Here is a 16,128-nt window from a genome sequence, read left to right as displayed (position 1 = left end):
GGGCATCCAGCTGTAGAAACTCTGCCAAATTAGATTGGAGCCTGGTGTTGCCATCCGGTTTCACCAGTCCTCAGTCAAATCGTCCAACCCATGCTAGCATGGAAAGCGGACGTTAAACGATGATGATGATGATGATGATAATAATAATAATAATATTAGGGATAAAATCCAAAATTACAGGTAAAAACTCAATTAAAATCAATTTATTAAAAATTAAAATTAAATTAAGCTTCACAGTATAAAATATATATAAATATATAGTATTAGGGAAAAGAACCAAGGTTTATGAACTCATTGATGAAAATCCACTGTCACATATAGAAAAAATTTATAATTAAAAGTACAATAAATAATAAGTACAATAAATAAATATTTATAAAAAATAGTCAGAAGTAAGAAGGAGTACGATTCGACAGCTGTTTAATGACCACTACACGTTTCTATACAACATATACACAGGATTTTAATTTAAATTAAGTAACGGTTTACCTGTATAATAGGACATAGGTGTATCACCTCGGGTGATATATAATCGCTGTCTCTGTAAGTAAATGTTTGATTTTGATGCTATCACATCCAATTGACTTCTTTTATGCTATCTTTTATCTTCTACGTGTTTCAGTTATTAGACTGTGCCTTGTAGAATTTTTAGTCAAATGAATTGACCCCAGTACTCAGTTTATGTTAAGCCTGGTACTTATTCTGTTGGCTCTTTTGCTGAACTACTAAGTCACAGGGATGTAAACACACCAACACCAGTTCTTGAGTGGTACTGGGAGACAGCCACAAGACACACACATAAATATATATATAGGCACAGGAATGGCTGTGTGGTAAGAAGCTTGCTTCCTAACCACATGGTTTCAAGTTCAGTTACACTGTGTGGAACCTTGGGCAAGTATCTTCTGCTATAGCATTGTGCTGACCAAAGCCTTATGAGTGAATCTGGTAGATGGAAACTGAAAGAAGCTCATAGTATATGCATATATATATATATATATATATATATATATATATATATATATATATATATATATATATATATATATATATATATATATGTATGTATGTATGTATGTATTTGTGTGTCTGTGTTTGTCCCACTACCATTGCTTGACAACAAATGTTGGTGTGTTTACATCCCTGTAACTTAGCAGTTTAGTAAAAGTGACCGATAGAATAAGTACTAGGCTTACAAAGAATAAGTCCTGGGGTCGATTTGTTTGACTAAAAGGCAGTGCTCCAACACAGTCAAATAACTGAAATAAGTAAAAGAAAGAAAATATATATATAATAGGCTTCTTTCAATTTCCATCTACCAAATCCACTCACAAGGCTCTGGTTGGTCCTAAGCTATAGTCAGACACTTGCCCAAGGTCCCATACAGGTGGGACTGAACTGAGAACTATGTGGTTGGGAAGCAAGCTTCTTGTCACTCACCCATGCTGCCTTAGTACTGTTAGTTTTTTGTGTGTTACACATATGTGTAAGGTTTTGGTTATGCATTTGTTTCCATGATTTTTAAAAAATCCCAGGTGCTTATTACTCTAGAGATTGTTTCAGTTATTCTGCTTCTATATTTGAGTTATGACCAATTCTTTGAGAATCATATTATCATTTACGGGGACTAAAACTTCAATTGGGAGGTATTTCTTTGCCTGGTCGTCTTTCTTATATCAGTAGATGTGTGTGTGTGTGTGTGTGTGTGTGTGCGTGCGCTCATGCATGTATAATTTAAATGATACTTCACTTGCACAAGTCAGAGTTTTGCTTTTCAACATGGCAAAACAGCTTCATTTTAATCAGAAAATATTTGACAAAAATTGGTTTTATTTAGGAAGTAAAAGCTGCAATTAGTCTTTTTTGGAAAGAATAGTAAGACATTAGCTGTTGAGTACTATGTGGCCTGTGTATGGAGTGGGTGAGAGGGTAGTTGGAGTAGGGAAGATTTGGTGGAGTTCAAGAGCAGAAAGGCAGTTTCTTGAATTTATAGGTTTATATAAGTGTAGTGAGAGAATATATAGCCTATGGGTCAAGGATGGTTACTTTTAGGGTTAATTTTCTTGTGGAATTGTAGTTCTTCAATAAATATGAAATTGTATGTCTACAGAAAACCATGTGCTCTGAATTGCAATTTGGGATTTTCATAAGATGGAATAGTATTTTTAGATTTTCACTAGTGGTTCATTGATTGTAGAGTCTTGGAAATCGGTGTTATTATTTCATGCAGTCTAAAATTTTCCATTGAATGTCAGAAGTTGTGTTTGTTTTTTAAATTTCAAGCATATGTTGATAAAGAGGTTGCTATGCATCTAGTTAGGTTCAGGGAGTGTGTATGCTGGTTATATCATAACTTAAACATGTTGACCATTAAACTAATATAAGGCTTGATCGTTGATACATTTACTGGTAATATGAGGTTGGATTTATGAATTTACCCTGAATGAATCTTGAATGTTGGTAGTTATAAGTTCTTCTGGTGGTGCTAGAACAATAAGATCTTGAATTCTTATTGCGAAATATGGGTGGCTATGTTAGGATATGAAAATTTCTGAATAGACATATTCAGAATATACATATTCAAAATATACATATTCAGAAATTCCAGGTGTGGAAGCAAAATCTGGAATCTAAGGGCCAAAGTCCTAGTAAGCAAGAAAACTGACAGGACCCTACCCACTTCAGGTATGTGGTGGCCCTGTTCAATTTGTAGGAAAGATGTAGGCAGGAACTCCATATGGTGTACTGTGTAAGCTATGGGTACACAGTAGGATCTATATGTGTACAGGAACACTATCTACAATTATCCATGTCATAGGAATCTTTAAATTCCTTTTCCTTTAAACTCCAGGCATTTTGAAACAGAAACCATTTTGAGCGTGGCCGTTGCCAGTACTGCCTGACTCTCCTTCGTAGGATTTTCGAGCGAGATCGTTGCCAGTGCCCCTAGACTGGCTCTTGTGCGGGTGTCACATAAAATACACCATTTTGAGCGTGGCCGTTGCCAGTACCACCTGACTGGCCTTTGTGCGGGTGACACGTAAAAGCATCCACTACACTCTCTGAGTGGTTGGCATTAGGAAGGGCATCCAGCTGTAGAAACTCTGCCAAATCAGATTGGAGCCTGGTGTTGCCATCCGGTTTCACCAGTCCTCAGTCAAATCGTCCAACCCATGCTAGCATGGAAAGTGGACGTTAAACGATGATGATGATGATGATGAAAGGAGGTGGAATTAATTCTGTCTCTGGATATGCTTGTTATATTGGGTTGGAAATGTACTCTCTGTAAGTCTTGTACAATTCTTCTCAAAACCACTAATTGTTGTTAAACTTGCTCTATATACCATCACTTCTGAAAAGCAAATTCTTTGAGTGAACAATCCTAATAGTTCTGGCTTTGCAAGCTGGTTGTTGGGTGAGGATGACTCGATGTGTGTCTTATAATGTAATGTGAGACCTGTAAACAATACTATCCAGGATATTAAATCTGACCTTGATGTTTTTCATATTGAAGAGCTTGTATTAGTTATGTGTTGTTGGTGTGTACTTAAATGGGATTAAGAATTCTTTGCTATATCCGTGATTACATTAATGGTGTACAGTGGATTGAACTGATATTATTGCAGGGACTGTTCCTTTTAAAATTCTCATGTTAGAAGGAAGGGGCTGCACAGTAATCTTTGCAGGTTTTCTTATACAATTTATGCTCACCTTGAAAGTCAATAATTGCAGAAAACATGGGTAAGATGGAAATTCTAATGGGTCAATGTTTTGGGAAGCTTACAGTATTAATAAATTTTACTCAAAGTTGTTTTTGACAAATATAATTAACTTATTCATTAATTACAGCTAATTAACGATGGCCTTCAGCACTTAACATGGAAGATGAAAGAATCATTAGATTTTATTGAATCAGCAATGTCTCTTGTTTGCAATGATGTTTATCAAAGTCTGGAAACTGTACAGTCTAATCATAACTTTATTGTTGAAACAACATCCAGCTGGATACTTTACTCACCACAGCTTCCGATTGATCAACAGCCATTTACTATGGAACAACTGAAACTGTTTGAAATGTAAATATTTTGTTATTCTAATATTGATTTTTAAAATAGCTATGGTTATCTAATTTTTATTGAAGAGTATTGTTCATATGTAGTCTATATATAGATAAACAGTGTTTCTATATGCAAACAGTATTCATGCAAACATAAAAACGACAGTCATGAGAGGGTATTTGGTAGATGGAAACTGAAAGAAGCCATGTGTGTGTGCATGTGTGTGTGTGTGTGTGTGTGTGTGTGTGTGTGTGTGTGTGTGTGTGTGTGTGTGTGTGTGTGTGTGTGTGCATATATATATGAAGCGCTGAAGAATGACCTCAGGACGCTGAACCTTTCAGGCAAGATGACAAAGGACTGAGATGCCTAACACCTTGTTGTACTCAAGAAGACCTGCACTCTGCAGCAGAAGTGATAAGACTGATCCTGGCAGTGGTGAGGACTGATCCACAAGAGCCCTAGGCTGGTGCCACATAAAAAGCACTCATGATGGTGCCATGTATATGTGTGTGTATATATATATATATATATATATATATATATATATATATATATCATCATCATCATCGTCGTCGTTTAATGTCTGCTTTCCATGCTAGCATGGGTTGGACGATTTGACTGAGGACTGGTGAAACCAGATGGCTACACCAGGCTCCAATCTGATTTGGCAGAGTTTCTACAGCTGGACGCCCTTCCTAATGCCAACCACTTTGAGAGTGTAGTGGGTGCTTTTACGTGCCATCACGATAAAGCAAATAAGTAACAAGGATGTCAAAATATTAGTGCATTACTGTACTAATACCTTGACATCCGTGTTACTTATTTTCTTTTTATCCATCTTACTTCGAGTTGTGCAGATAATACCGGACTGACTTGGTGCCTCAACATAAGCACCTAATTCAACTGAATTTTGATTATTTCTTATATATAAATGAGATTACAAAGGAATAAACAATTATTTTATGAACTTCATAAGCTTTGGAGCCTTGAATATGAAATGCAATTTATAAGTTGTAAAATGTTACTCAGGCACTCAGCTATGAACCTGCTGCAACTTGTAACAGAAACAGCTGCAAGCTAATGAAGTTCAGAAGATAATCATTTTTTTGTCATCTCGATTTCTTATTACTGCTCTATACTCATCTCACACTTTGTTCTGAAGTATACGTGTATTGAGTTCTACACCAGGTTATTAGTCATGCAATGCCTGAGTGAAATATATACAGGTATGAGTTAATCATGAATACAGTGAAGAATTTCGTATATAAATATGGCTCCATTAAGTCTTGAAGAGAAATTCCAGGTGTGGAAACAAAATTTGGAATCTAAGGGCCAAAGTCCTAGTAAGCGAGAAAACTGACACGGCCCTACCCACTTCAGATATGTGGTGGCCCTGTTCAATTTGTAGGAAAGGTGTAGGCAGGAAGTCCATATGTTGTATCCAGTGTAAGCTATGGGCACACAAGAACTGCAGTAGATTAATAAGAAGATTATCAGAGAAGGTAATGTTCATATGTGGAAGATACACAGAATCCCATGAAATTGATTCTTTCAAATGACCTCGTGGCTCATGAAAAGTAGCGTATAATTTCTGCTAGCTAGGGGACCAAATTAGTAGTGCAGGAGGATGCACAGAGAGTATAATAACAAGAACAAGAATAAGATAAAGAAATTCAGAGAGCTGTTACCTCTGTTGGCTATGAATGGTTTCTCTCTCTGAATGAAAGGAAGATTGTATGATGCATGTATATGGACAGCAATTCTACATGGTAGTGAGATGTGGGCCCTGAATGCAGAAGACATGTGAAGGTTAGAAAGGAATGGGGCTAGTATGCTCTGATGGATGTGTAATGTAAGTGTAAATGTTTGACAGAATGTTAGTGCTTTGAAAGAGATGTTAGGCATAAGAGGAATTAGTTGCTGTGTGCAAGAGAGAAGATTGCACTGGTTTGGTCATGTGATGTGTATGGATGCTAACAGCTACATAAAGAAGTGCTGATCTCTCAAAGTGGATGAAACACATGGAAGTGGGAGACCCAGGAGGATGTGGGATGAAGTGCTGAAGAACGACCTCAGGACGCTGAACCTTTCAGGCAAGATGACAAAGGACTGAGATGCCTAACACCTTGTTGTACTCAAGAAGGCCTGTACTCTGCAGCAGAAGTGTTAAGACTGATCCTGGCGGTGGTGAGGACTGACCCACAAGAGTCCTAGGCTGGTTCCACATAAAAAAGCACTCGTGGTGATGCCATGTAAAAGTGCTTGTGTGGTCCCACATAAAAGTGCCTGTGTGGCATTGCATAAAAGCACTTGGCTTTGTGGTGGGAGTGATCAATAAAAATGTGGGGGGAGTGAAGAGTATTAATCGATAAAGGTTAGATAACAAATGAAAAGTTTCTGAGTAGCAAGAAAAGCTAGTGGTATCAAGACAGAGCTGTAGTTAGGGATGTGATGAGTTGGGGTGTCTTGAGGAGGAAGGAAATTGGTTAAAGGGCTCAATCAGATTTTGTTCTTTAAAAGAATAAAAGACCCCCTCCAGCCATGACTGACCATGGGATTGTACCTAAAAAGTTACCCTCTTAGGCACAAGCCTGGGCAAGGTTGTTTATGGAAGACCAGCAGTTGCCCATGCATTACCAGCCTCCCCTCTCCACGCTACGAATGTTATCCAAGGCCAATACAGTTTGGCACCAGTGACGTCACAACTCACTTCTACAGCTGAGTGAATTTGAGCAATGTGAAATAAAGTGTCTTGCTCAAGAATACAACACACAGCCCAGTCCAGGAATCGAACTCACTACATCATGATTGTGAGTCTGATGCTCTAACCACTGAGTCATGCACCTTCACTCATTTGTTCTTTACAAATTCATTTAATCTGAGTATAATTCTTAACAATTATAGCATAGATAGCTTTCTCCGTCTTTCACTCACCCTTCTCTCTATCTCTCTCTTATTTAGTACCATTTTACAGAAGCTCAAAGAAGTTCTTCTACCATCTAATCACAGGATTGATTCTTTGTTAAAATCTTCATTACAAGTAAGTACTGTATTATCTGAAATCTTGGTAATGTGTTTGATAATAGCTATTATTATTGTTATTGTTTTACTTGAGGTCAGTTCTAATTGAGAAGACCCTTTGATCAGAGACATTCCAACACTTTAATGATGCCCCTACTTCCCTCTACCATTATTGGTGTCTCTAACAACAACAACAATCTTTTCTTTATTGCTACCAGGACCCATTTATTTGCATGTAATGTGACAATAAACATAGCAAAGTTATATATAAATTAGAAGAGTTAAAACTCTCTACAATACATTGAAATGTATTAAATTTGTTTTGGAAAAAAAAATTGAATTAGTATATATGAATAGAGATAAAGAAATATCAAATAGGCATTTTCTTCTGTTTCATCAATGGCATTACTGAATGAATTTCCTGAATTTGTACCTGTCTATGCCTAATTGCTTTGAACTTTCACCTTCTGGATTCTATTGATTTCCTGCTCAGTTTATATATTTCTGTACCCTCCTCTGTATGTTATAGATGATTTGATGCTTGTCAACCTCCTGTTCATATCTTATTCTATTAATAAGGCATCATTGTAGAGTTCCATAGAATGAGCAACAAGCAGTTTGACCACACAAAAACCCACATTTTGCTTGATCATTTTTATGTAAAAATACAATTTTTCAGTGGACAATTATATATCTTTAGAAAGTTCTGGGTGTGAACTTTCTTTTCATATACTTTTGATCAAAATCTTATGCTTACATACCATGCCAGGTCCCCTCAATCACCATCATATTTTCATCCGTTCACAACATTTGTCCCATTTTTGTTTTTGACTGCTGATCAATAGTGCTCGTTCAGTGTGCTGGAGCACTATAAATTGATTTGTGTTGAAAATGATACAGTCATGAAGAAGACTTTTTTGCTTTATTTTGATAGAAAAACTGACGGGGGTGGTCAGCTAATTGTTATGAAATATAAAAGCACAAATTTATTTGGGCCTCATTCTTTGTTGTTAAATTGAATGTTTGTTACAGGCAACAAAATAAGCTTTACATAAATATTTGATAGCTGATGTGTTTGACTGGCTTTGAACTGGTTAATCACTCTCACTATTCCCCATCTGACTACCATCTATTCCCCAACATGAAAAAACACTTGGCTAGGAGCCAATATCGCAATTATGATGATGTCATATCTGTTGTTGATGACTTTTTCCACCAACAGGATGAAAGCTTCTTCACCAATAAAATTCAAGCACTGCAACACCAATGGAATAAGTGTGTGAACTGCAAGGGGAATTATGGTGAAAAATAAATCTCATTCAGTCATATTTCACAAAGTATCTTTGAACATTTCAGCTGACCCTCGTAACTACTTTAAATTGTTGAATATTAACCCTTTAGCATTCAGATCACTCTGTTGAATGTAATGCCTATTTACTCACATTGTTTTAAATTAATCTAATCATGCATTATCTTGTAGCTTTGAGATTTTGATGATGTGATTGTTTATTTCTAGAATGATATTGTAATGTAGGTATGAGAGGCCAAATCTAGCTATTTTGATCATAAAATTGGTTCTATTCTTAAGTGGGCATCACAATAAATATTACTTGCCATCTTCATCACTGTCATCATAACCAACAACAAAATTTATCTTTCCAACGTTTAATCCTCCCTGGTTTCTTCCTTTCAGTTTTCCCTTGGTCACCAACTTCTCAAGGGTTTGTCTTTTCATATTTTGTCCATTGGGCTTTGTCTCTTGCCCCCATCTACCCAAGAAGATTTCTGCCGATTTCTGCTCATTAAAGGACTGCAATCTTTGTTACTGTATTTGTATATCTTTAGTATATATCCAACGAATCACATCTCTGCAGCATTCATAAGCTTTTGCAGCATTTGTAAGTTTATTTTACTGACCTTGAGAGGATGAAGAGCAAAGTCAACTGCAGCAAAATTTGAACTCAGTATTTTGCTTAGTCTGCTAATGATTCTGCCAGTTTGCTATAATGATTCTACAATATTAATAATGGCTAAAATGATGAGGACGACAATGATGAAGGATTTCATTTATTTTCTGCAGCACAATATTAATAGTTGTGACATTTTTAAATGCTATTTTCTTCCTTGTTTATAAGGTTCTTGATATCAGTGAAATATCCCCATGTTGGCAAGACTACCTGCTACATGTAGATCAGATTATTGTCGATGGTTTAAAGAATGCAATCCAGTCTCAACTCAGCATATTGTTATCCTTCCTCTCTGGTAATTCTGCTTCAAAGGTAAGATAATTACTTAATTACTTCATAAAAATAACTTGTGTGGAAGAGACATAATTAAAAATGATATACTTAATTATGTTGATAGAAATGATGGATTTTATGAGCAATATAAATTACAAGAAGAGATTTCAAATTTTGGAGTGCAATAAATTCTGAATGGCTCCATGAAATCAAAGATGAATCAACAAGGGGAACTTTTTATGGTTGTAGCCAAATCGATTTCAAATCATGCACTCTATTGTATCAAAGAAAGAAAGATCACATTAAACAATGTAGTCCTAGACACACTATTCCTAAACATATGACAGAGAGGTCATAGCTGGAATGTCTTTGATTATAGATCCGCCCAATTATAGCTGAGCTGGGGTGAAACAATAACAATAACAGCAACTAAGCTAGAATGGTCACAACTGGAACATATTTGACCTTAGTTCTGATCATATTTGACCTTACTTCTGCTTGATCAGGGCTGATTCGGAGTTGAACAACAACGACAACATAAATTATAAATACATGAAAGAAACAAATATCACAAAATCATAATGATTAATCTTTAAAAATGGAGCTTCAAGATCTGAGGCTATGTGACATTTTGACACAGCCATTTGACTTTACCTCTTTGGCAAGGCTGATTCAATGCCTGACTTATTTGATATTAGACATTATCAAACCACATTATCAAACCACATTATCACACCATATTATCAGACCATATTAAGAAAAGGAGGTGGTAAATCTGGTTAAGATGATGGTGCCCATTGAAGATAACATGGATGCTACTTGGACTCGAAAGATTGACTGTTATGAACATCCCCTTGTGGAATATGAAGATGCAAACTAGGGAGCTAAACATTATCCAACTGAAGTTGGACATAGGGGATTCATTGGAAGTAGTATGGAGTGATAGTTGTTGTCACTAGGACTAACTCATCCTAAAGTAAATGTCCACATGAGTGATATCATGGCTATAGTGGAGAAAGCAAGCCATTGGATTTAGTTAAAAAGAGGTGATGAACAACGGTTACAAGGATATTGAGTGAAGCCTAATAACCTGATGATCTAGCAAGTGGGGCCTCATCTCTTTGAGAGAAAGGCCCTGAAATGGCATGCATTCTCTCCTGATGATTCCATAAAACAGCTAGAGTATCATATGTGAAGCTCGCTTTCAATTAGTAGCACTTGTATCTGTTGTTTGTAAATAATGTTTCTCTCATTCTCTCTCCACCTCTCTCTCTCTCTCCCTCTCTCTTCATGTGAGTGAGGAGAAATAAAGTGTTTAAGTCAGACATGTTCAATTATTAAATTGTAATGTTTCTCTCTCTCTATCTGTATGCATTTATTTCTGCACTTGTTTGCATGTGGGTGTGTTTGCCTCCAGTGCCAAAAAGTACTATTACCAAGACAGCAAAACAGGTTCAACGTCCAGTCAGCTATTCCAAACACCTATGCCCAATCATCTTACTCCAACAAGACTATACTGTATAGTATTAGAATCCGCGGAAATTAGTCATGTTCTTTGTTGGCAATTAATTATTAATATACATAATTCAAGCAAGGGAATAAATTGTATGCTGTGAGGAAGAAGACATGTCTAATGAAGGGAATCCTTCATCAGAGAGAAATGCCAACTGGTTTTGAATGAGATTAGTGAAAGTGAAGAGGAAGAGGAGGTTTGAGAAAAGGAGAGAATAAATGTTATGGAAGAGAGTCATGGTCAGAGAAGGAGAGGGAAAGTAATAAAGAGAATCCGAGCATGTTTGGAAAACTATTGAGAAAAGGGGAAGAGGTCATGACAGAAGCACATACACACATGCACACACATACATACATGGCATTTTAGTCCATTTAAGTGAGATACTTCATTGATAAGAGTGCACAACAACTCATCAAGTAATCAGGAAATCAAAGTAATGTAAATATAGGTGTAGATATGGCTGTGTGGTTAAGAAGTTTGCCTTTGCAACCTCATGGTTTTGAGTTCAATCCCACTGTGCAGAACTTTGGGCATTCATCTCCTATAATAACCCTGAGCTGACCTATAGCTTGTAAATGAATTTGATTGCTGGAAACTGTGTGGAATCCTGCCACACATACACATAATATTCTACCAATAATTCAGATATTCAAATAAATACAGTATGTCTACCAAAGAATAAAGATCTTGTGTGAGGATAGTATACCAACACAAGATCTAGGTATGCCCACATACAGACATAGTATGCTTTTTATATAGACATACTGATGAAGCCTAACAAGACAGAAATGTTCAGTGTTGTTTCTCTTGCTTGATCAGTGAAACAGTAATGTTAGCTAACCACTAATTGCCAATTCCTAATTATTACCTTTACCCCTTTTGTAGTTAGGTGCAAGCGTGGCTGTGTGGTAACTGCTTCCAAACCACATAGTTCCAGGTTTATTTCTACTACGTGACACCGTGGGCAAGTGTTTTCTAGTATAGCCTTGGGCTGACCAAAGCCTTGTGAGTGGATTTGGTAGATGAAAACTGAAAGAAGCTCATCACAAAAAAGGTTCTTGTTGAGAAAATGGGATTTATTGAAAACCACAAGTTGATGGATGGGCGCTGAGCTATCTGCACAGATGCAGTCGGATTTGCAATGTTTGCACTCATTTGGGGTTATTTGAAACCCTTCCCTCACTCTCAGCCAGTTCTCATTGTCTGTGTTCTATCATATCCTTTATTATGAAGTGGTCTTTATCTCCACACTTAACATAGATGCAGTGATACACACACACACACACGTGCACACACACACACGTGCACACACACACACGTGCACACATACACACATGTGCACACACACACACACACACACATGTGGAGGAACATGTGGAAGGGATAGACTCAAGAAGATGTGGGACAAAGTGGTGAGAAAGGATCTACAAACATGGGGACTCACAGAAGGGACGACAGAGGACTGAAACTCCTGGCAGTTCGCTGTGCTTGAAAATACACATCAAGCCAAGTAAAAGTGTGGTTGTCCTTGCATACAGGCTCATCCCTTGCAACCCTCTCTAGCTAAGCATCCCTAATCTTGTTGGCTTGTAAGTGTTGGTGCCATGTAAAATGCACCCAGGCCAGTACTGTGTAAAAGCACCCAGTACACTCTCTAGACTGGTTGGCATCCATGCCGAAACAGATATGGAACCTGAGCAGCCCTTCAGCTAATCAGCTTCTGTCAAACCGTCCAACCCATGCCAGCATGGAAAAATGGACGTTAAATGATGATGATGATGATATATATTTATGTGTGTCTTTGTAACCGTGTTTGTCTCGCTTCCATCACTTGACAACATGCTTTTGCTAGTTGTTTTGATGTCTATGTTGTCATAAACAGAGAGAGAGAGAGAGAGAGAGAGAGAGAGAGAGAGAGATAGAGAGAGAGAGAGAAAGAGAGAGAGAGAGAGAGAAGAGAGTTCATTCCACCTTTAACTTAGCAGAACATGCAGGATGTGACAGAGGGAGGGAGTAGGAGAGAGAGAGAGTAATGCTCCCGGATGCAGGTAACATGCATTTTCAATTGAGTAGACAGAAGCAAGATGAAATGAAGTACCTTGCTTAATGACACAGTGTGCTGGTCCTGGTCAGAAATTGAATCCACAACCTTGTAATTGTGAAGCAAATGACCTCACCAGAAGACATGCTTTCCCACAGATTATTTTTGCTTGTGTGAGTGTGAAAGCATATGGCCCAGTCATTAGGGTGTTGGGCTCATGATGATAAGGTCTTATTTTTTTATCCCATCAAGAGTAGCACTGCTCCATACAGTACAGTTTTTAAGCAATCTTAAATAATTACAAAAAATTTTATGCTATTTGTATTTCTTTGTATTCTAGGATGTAATGTCAGTTCCATTTCTTATCGTAAATATCCTTTTGGTGGATAATGCCATTGTGTTTGAACCTGTCTTGGAGCAGACCATCAATTCACTAAGTATACGTGAAGTGATTCACTTATGGATCACTGACTTACTTGAACTGGTTTCTTTTCTACCATTGTACAGTGAACAGGTAAGACACTCATTAACTGTATGTTTGGGTCAAATGTTAATTTCTCATTATAAAGCCCTAAAGATAAGGTACAAATTATTACTACCGTTTATTGCAGATAGTTTCTAACATGCATACTTAAGGTTTGCCATTTTCTAAGATAATATAATTATACTTTGTTGTGTCTACTGAGAGACATTATGCCAATATAATTAACACACATACACTTGTACAATTCCATTCTTTTATTAAACATCTGATTGCTTTGTTTTTGTTTGTCAAAGCTCTTTTGTTGCTTCTTGCAATCTTTTCAATGACTATTGACTTAGTTCATTATAGATGCGACATTTGTTTCAACACATAAATTCACAAACAATCTTGCAAACCAGATACAAAAATGAAGTATAGTAATATTTCCAAATTATATATATATATATATATATATATATATATATATTATTATTATTATTATCATCATCATCATCGTTTAACATCTTTCCATGCTGGCATGGGTCAGACAGGAACCGATCAGGCAGAAGCCTGCACCAGACTTTTGTGTCCGTTTTGGCAGGGTTTTTACGGCTGGATGCTCTTTCTAACCATCCACCCAGCATAGTGGACTGAGTACTTTTTACATGACACAGGCACAGGTGAGGTCAGTTTTTATAACTAGATGCCCTTCCAAATGCCAACCACTTTACAGTGTGGACTGGATGGTTTTTACATGGCACCAGCACTGGCAAGATCATGAAGTAACTACAAGACAAAGAATCTTTGATAGGGGTAAGGGCATAGGAGGAGCTGATCTTCTGTCAGATGATAAAAGGTTATAGTGAGACAGAAAGATAGAAATAGATGTCTTGCTGTAAGGAGGTACATGGTTACCTGGCCAGAGAGAGAGAGAGAGAAAAAAGAGGAGGAGAGAGACAGGTATTCTGCTGTGAAGGAGATACATGGTTACCCAGCATCAGGGAAGAGTAGAAAAAGGAAAGAGAGATTGGGAGACAACAGGAGTGCAAAAGCGAGCAGGAGAGAGATGGTGGCAAAATGCTGGGCATACTCACAAGGGGTGGGGATCAGAATATAAATGGGATGGCCGAGTAAAAGAATAGAGAGTTAAATAGTGGCAAGTGCCAGGGTATATTCTTGAGATATAAAGGTCATAATATAAGTGGCAGGGCATTGTCAAAGAAGTGTGAGAAGAGAGTAGGGGAGGAGAATGCAGCGAGTAGTGAAAACCTGGGTATATAGAGGGGTGGGAAGGGGGGGGGCTACTGGATAGTAATGATATAGGGAACAGAGCTGTGAGGAGAGGATTGGGGAGTGAGAGATAAGCATAGTGCATGAAAGAGGAGATGTGAAGAAGAGAAGAGACATAGTTTAGTTCATTGGTGTAGGGAGTGTGAAAAGTTTTCTTGTTACGTGTGGTTGGAACACAGTGCTTCTAGAACTCAGTTTCACTGACATAAGCAGGTCTTTTCAAGAACCTCATATCACCAGACATCTCAGTCCATTGCCAGTTCCTCTATGTGGCCCAACATCCTGATATTGGTCCTTACCACTTCATCCCATGTCTTCCTGGGTCTCCCTCTTCTATGGGTACCATTCACTTTCAGTGATCAGCACTTCTTTATACAACTGTCTCCATTCATATGCTTCACATGTCCAAACCAACATTGTCTTCTCTCTTGCATGTTGCATTTGATTCCTCTTATGTCCAACTTTCATTTCAATATGTTTGCACTTTGTTGTACATGCACACTGATGTTGCACATCCAATGGTGCATTTATCCCCAGTCAATGCATGTCTTCCACATTCAGAGCCCATATTTCACTACCATGGAGTATAGCTCTTTGCACACAAGCATCATACAGTCCACTTTTCACTCTGAGAGTCCTTTTGTTGCCAACAGAGGTAATAGCTCTCTGAACTTCTTCCACCCTATTCTTATTCTAGAAACAGAACTTTCAGAGTATCCTCCACTATCGATAATTTGGTCACTTAGGTAACAGAAACTATCTACAACCTCAAGGGAGCCTCTTGGACATTTGAGAAGTCTAAGTTCCATGTGCTCCTAGTGCTTATTGTTCCTGCACATTTGCCACATACGAAGATAACTTTATCTGTTAATCTACCTGTGATTCCACTGCATCTCTTAAGTGTCCATAGCTTACAGTGGGTGTAGCAAATGAAATTTCTTCCAACGCCTTTCCTACATATTGAGCAGGGCCATTTACTTGATGAAAGAGAGTCTCATCTTCTTTCTTGTTAACAACAGCTTTGGTCTTTGCAAAGTTAACTTTAAGGCTCTTTGATTACAGGCTTTGCTTCTATACCTAGAATTTCTCCTCCAATTCTGCTACAGATTCTGCAATAAGAATGAGGTCATAAACATAAAGTAGTTCCCATGGGCATCCAGTTTTGAATTCCTCTGTTATGGCCTGGAGGACTATATATTATTTAAATATATGCCAGTGTTGCCTGACTGGCACCCATGCTGGTGGCATGTAAAATGCACTATCCAAGCGTAGCTGATGCCAGTGCCACCTGACTGGCACCCATGCTGCCAGTAACATGTAAAAGTACCCACTACACTCTTGGAGTGATTGGCATTAGGAAGGGCATCAGCTGTAGAAACCTTGCCAAATCAAATTGGAGCCTGGTGCAGCCTCCTGGCTTGCCAGTCCTCAGTCAAACCGTCCAACCCATGCCAGCATGGGAAGCGGACGATGATGATGATTATATATATATATATATATAT

At 37.7% G+C, this 16,128-nt stretch overlaps 1 protein-coding gene across 1 annotated transcript in view; it reads left to right on the top strand.

Annotated features, from left to right (window-relative positions):
* Positions 1–16,128, top strand: part of LOC128249716 (uncharacterized) — a 113,915-nt gene that overhangs the window by 92,537 nt on the left and 5,250 nt on the right. The window contains exons 17-20 of the mRNA XM_052974148.1: positions 3,850–4,076; positions 7,020–7,098; positions 9,215–9,358; positions 13,214–13,387. Coding sequence (XP_052830108.1) covers positions 3,850–4,076; positions 7,020–7,098; positions 9,215–9,358; positions 13,214–13,387 — 624 coding nt within the window. The remainder of the gene's footprint in view (positions 1–3,849; positions 4,077–7,019; positions 7,099–9,214; positions 9,359–13,213; positions 13,388–16,128) is intronic.

The sequence above is a fragment of the Octopus bimaculoides genome, chromosome 17 (assembly GCF_001194135.2).
Source record: "Octopus bimaculoides isolate UCB-OBI-ISO-001 chromosome 17, ASM119413v2, whole genome shotgun sequence".
Classification (NCBI taxonomy): Eukaryota; Metazoa; Mollusca; class Cephalopoda; order Octopoda; family Octopodidae; genus Octopus; species Octopus bimaculoides.
The sequence above is the reverse complement of the archived record's forward strand: the minus strand, read 5'-3'. Positions and strand labels throughout refer to the sequence as shown.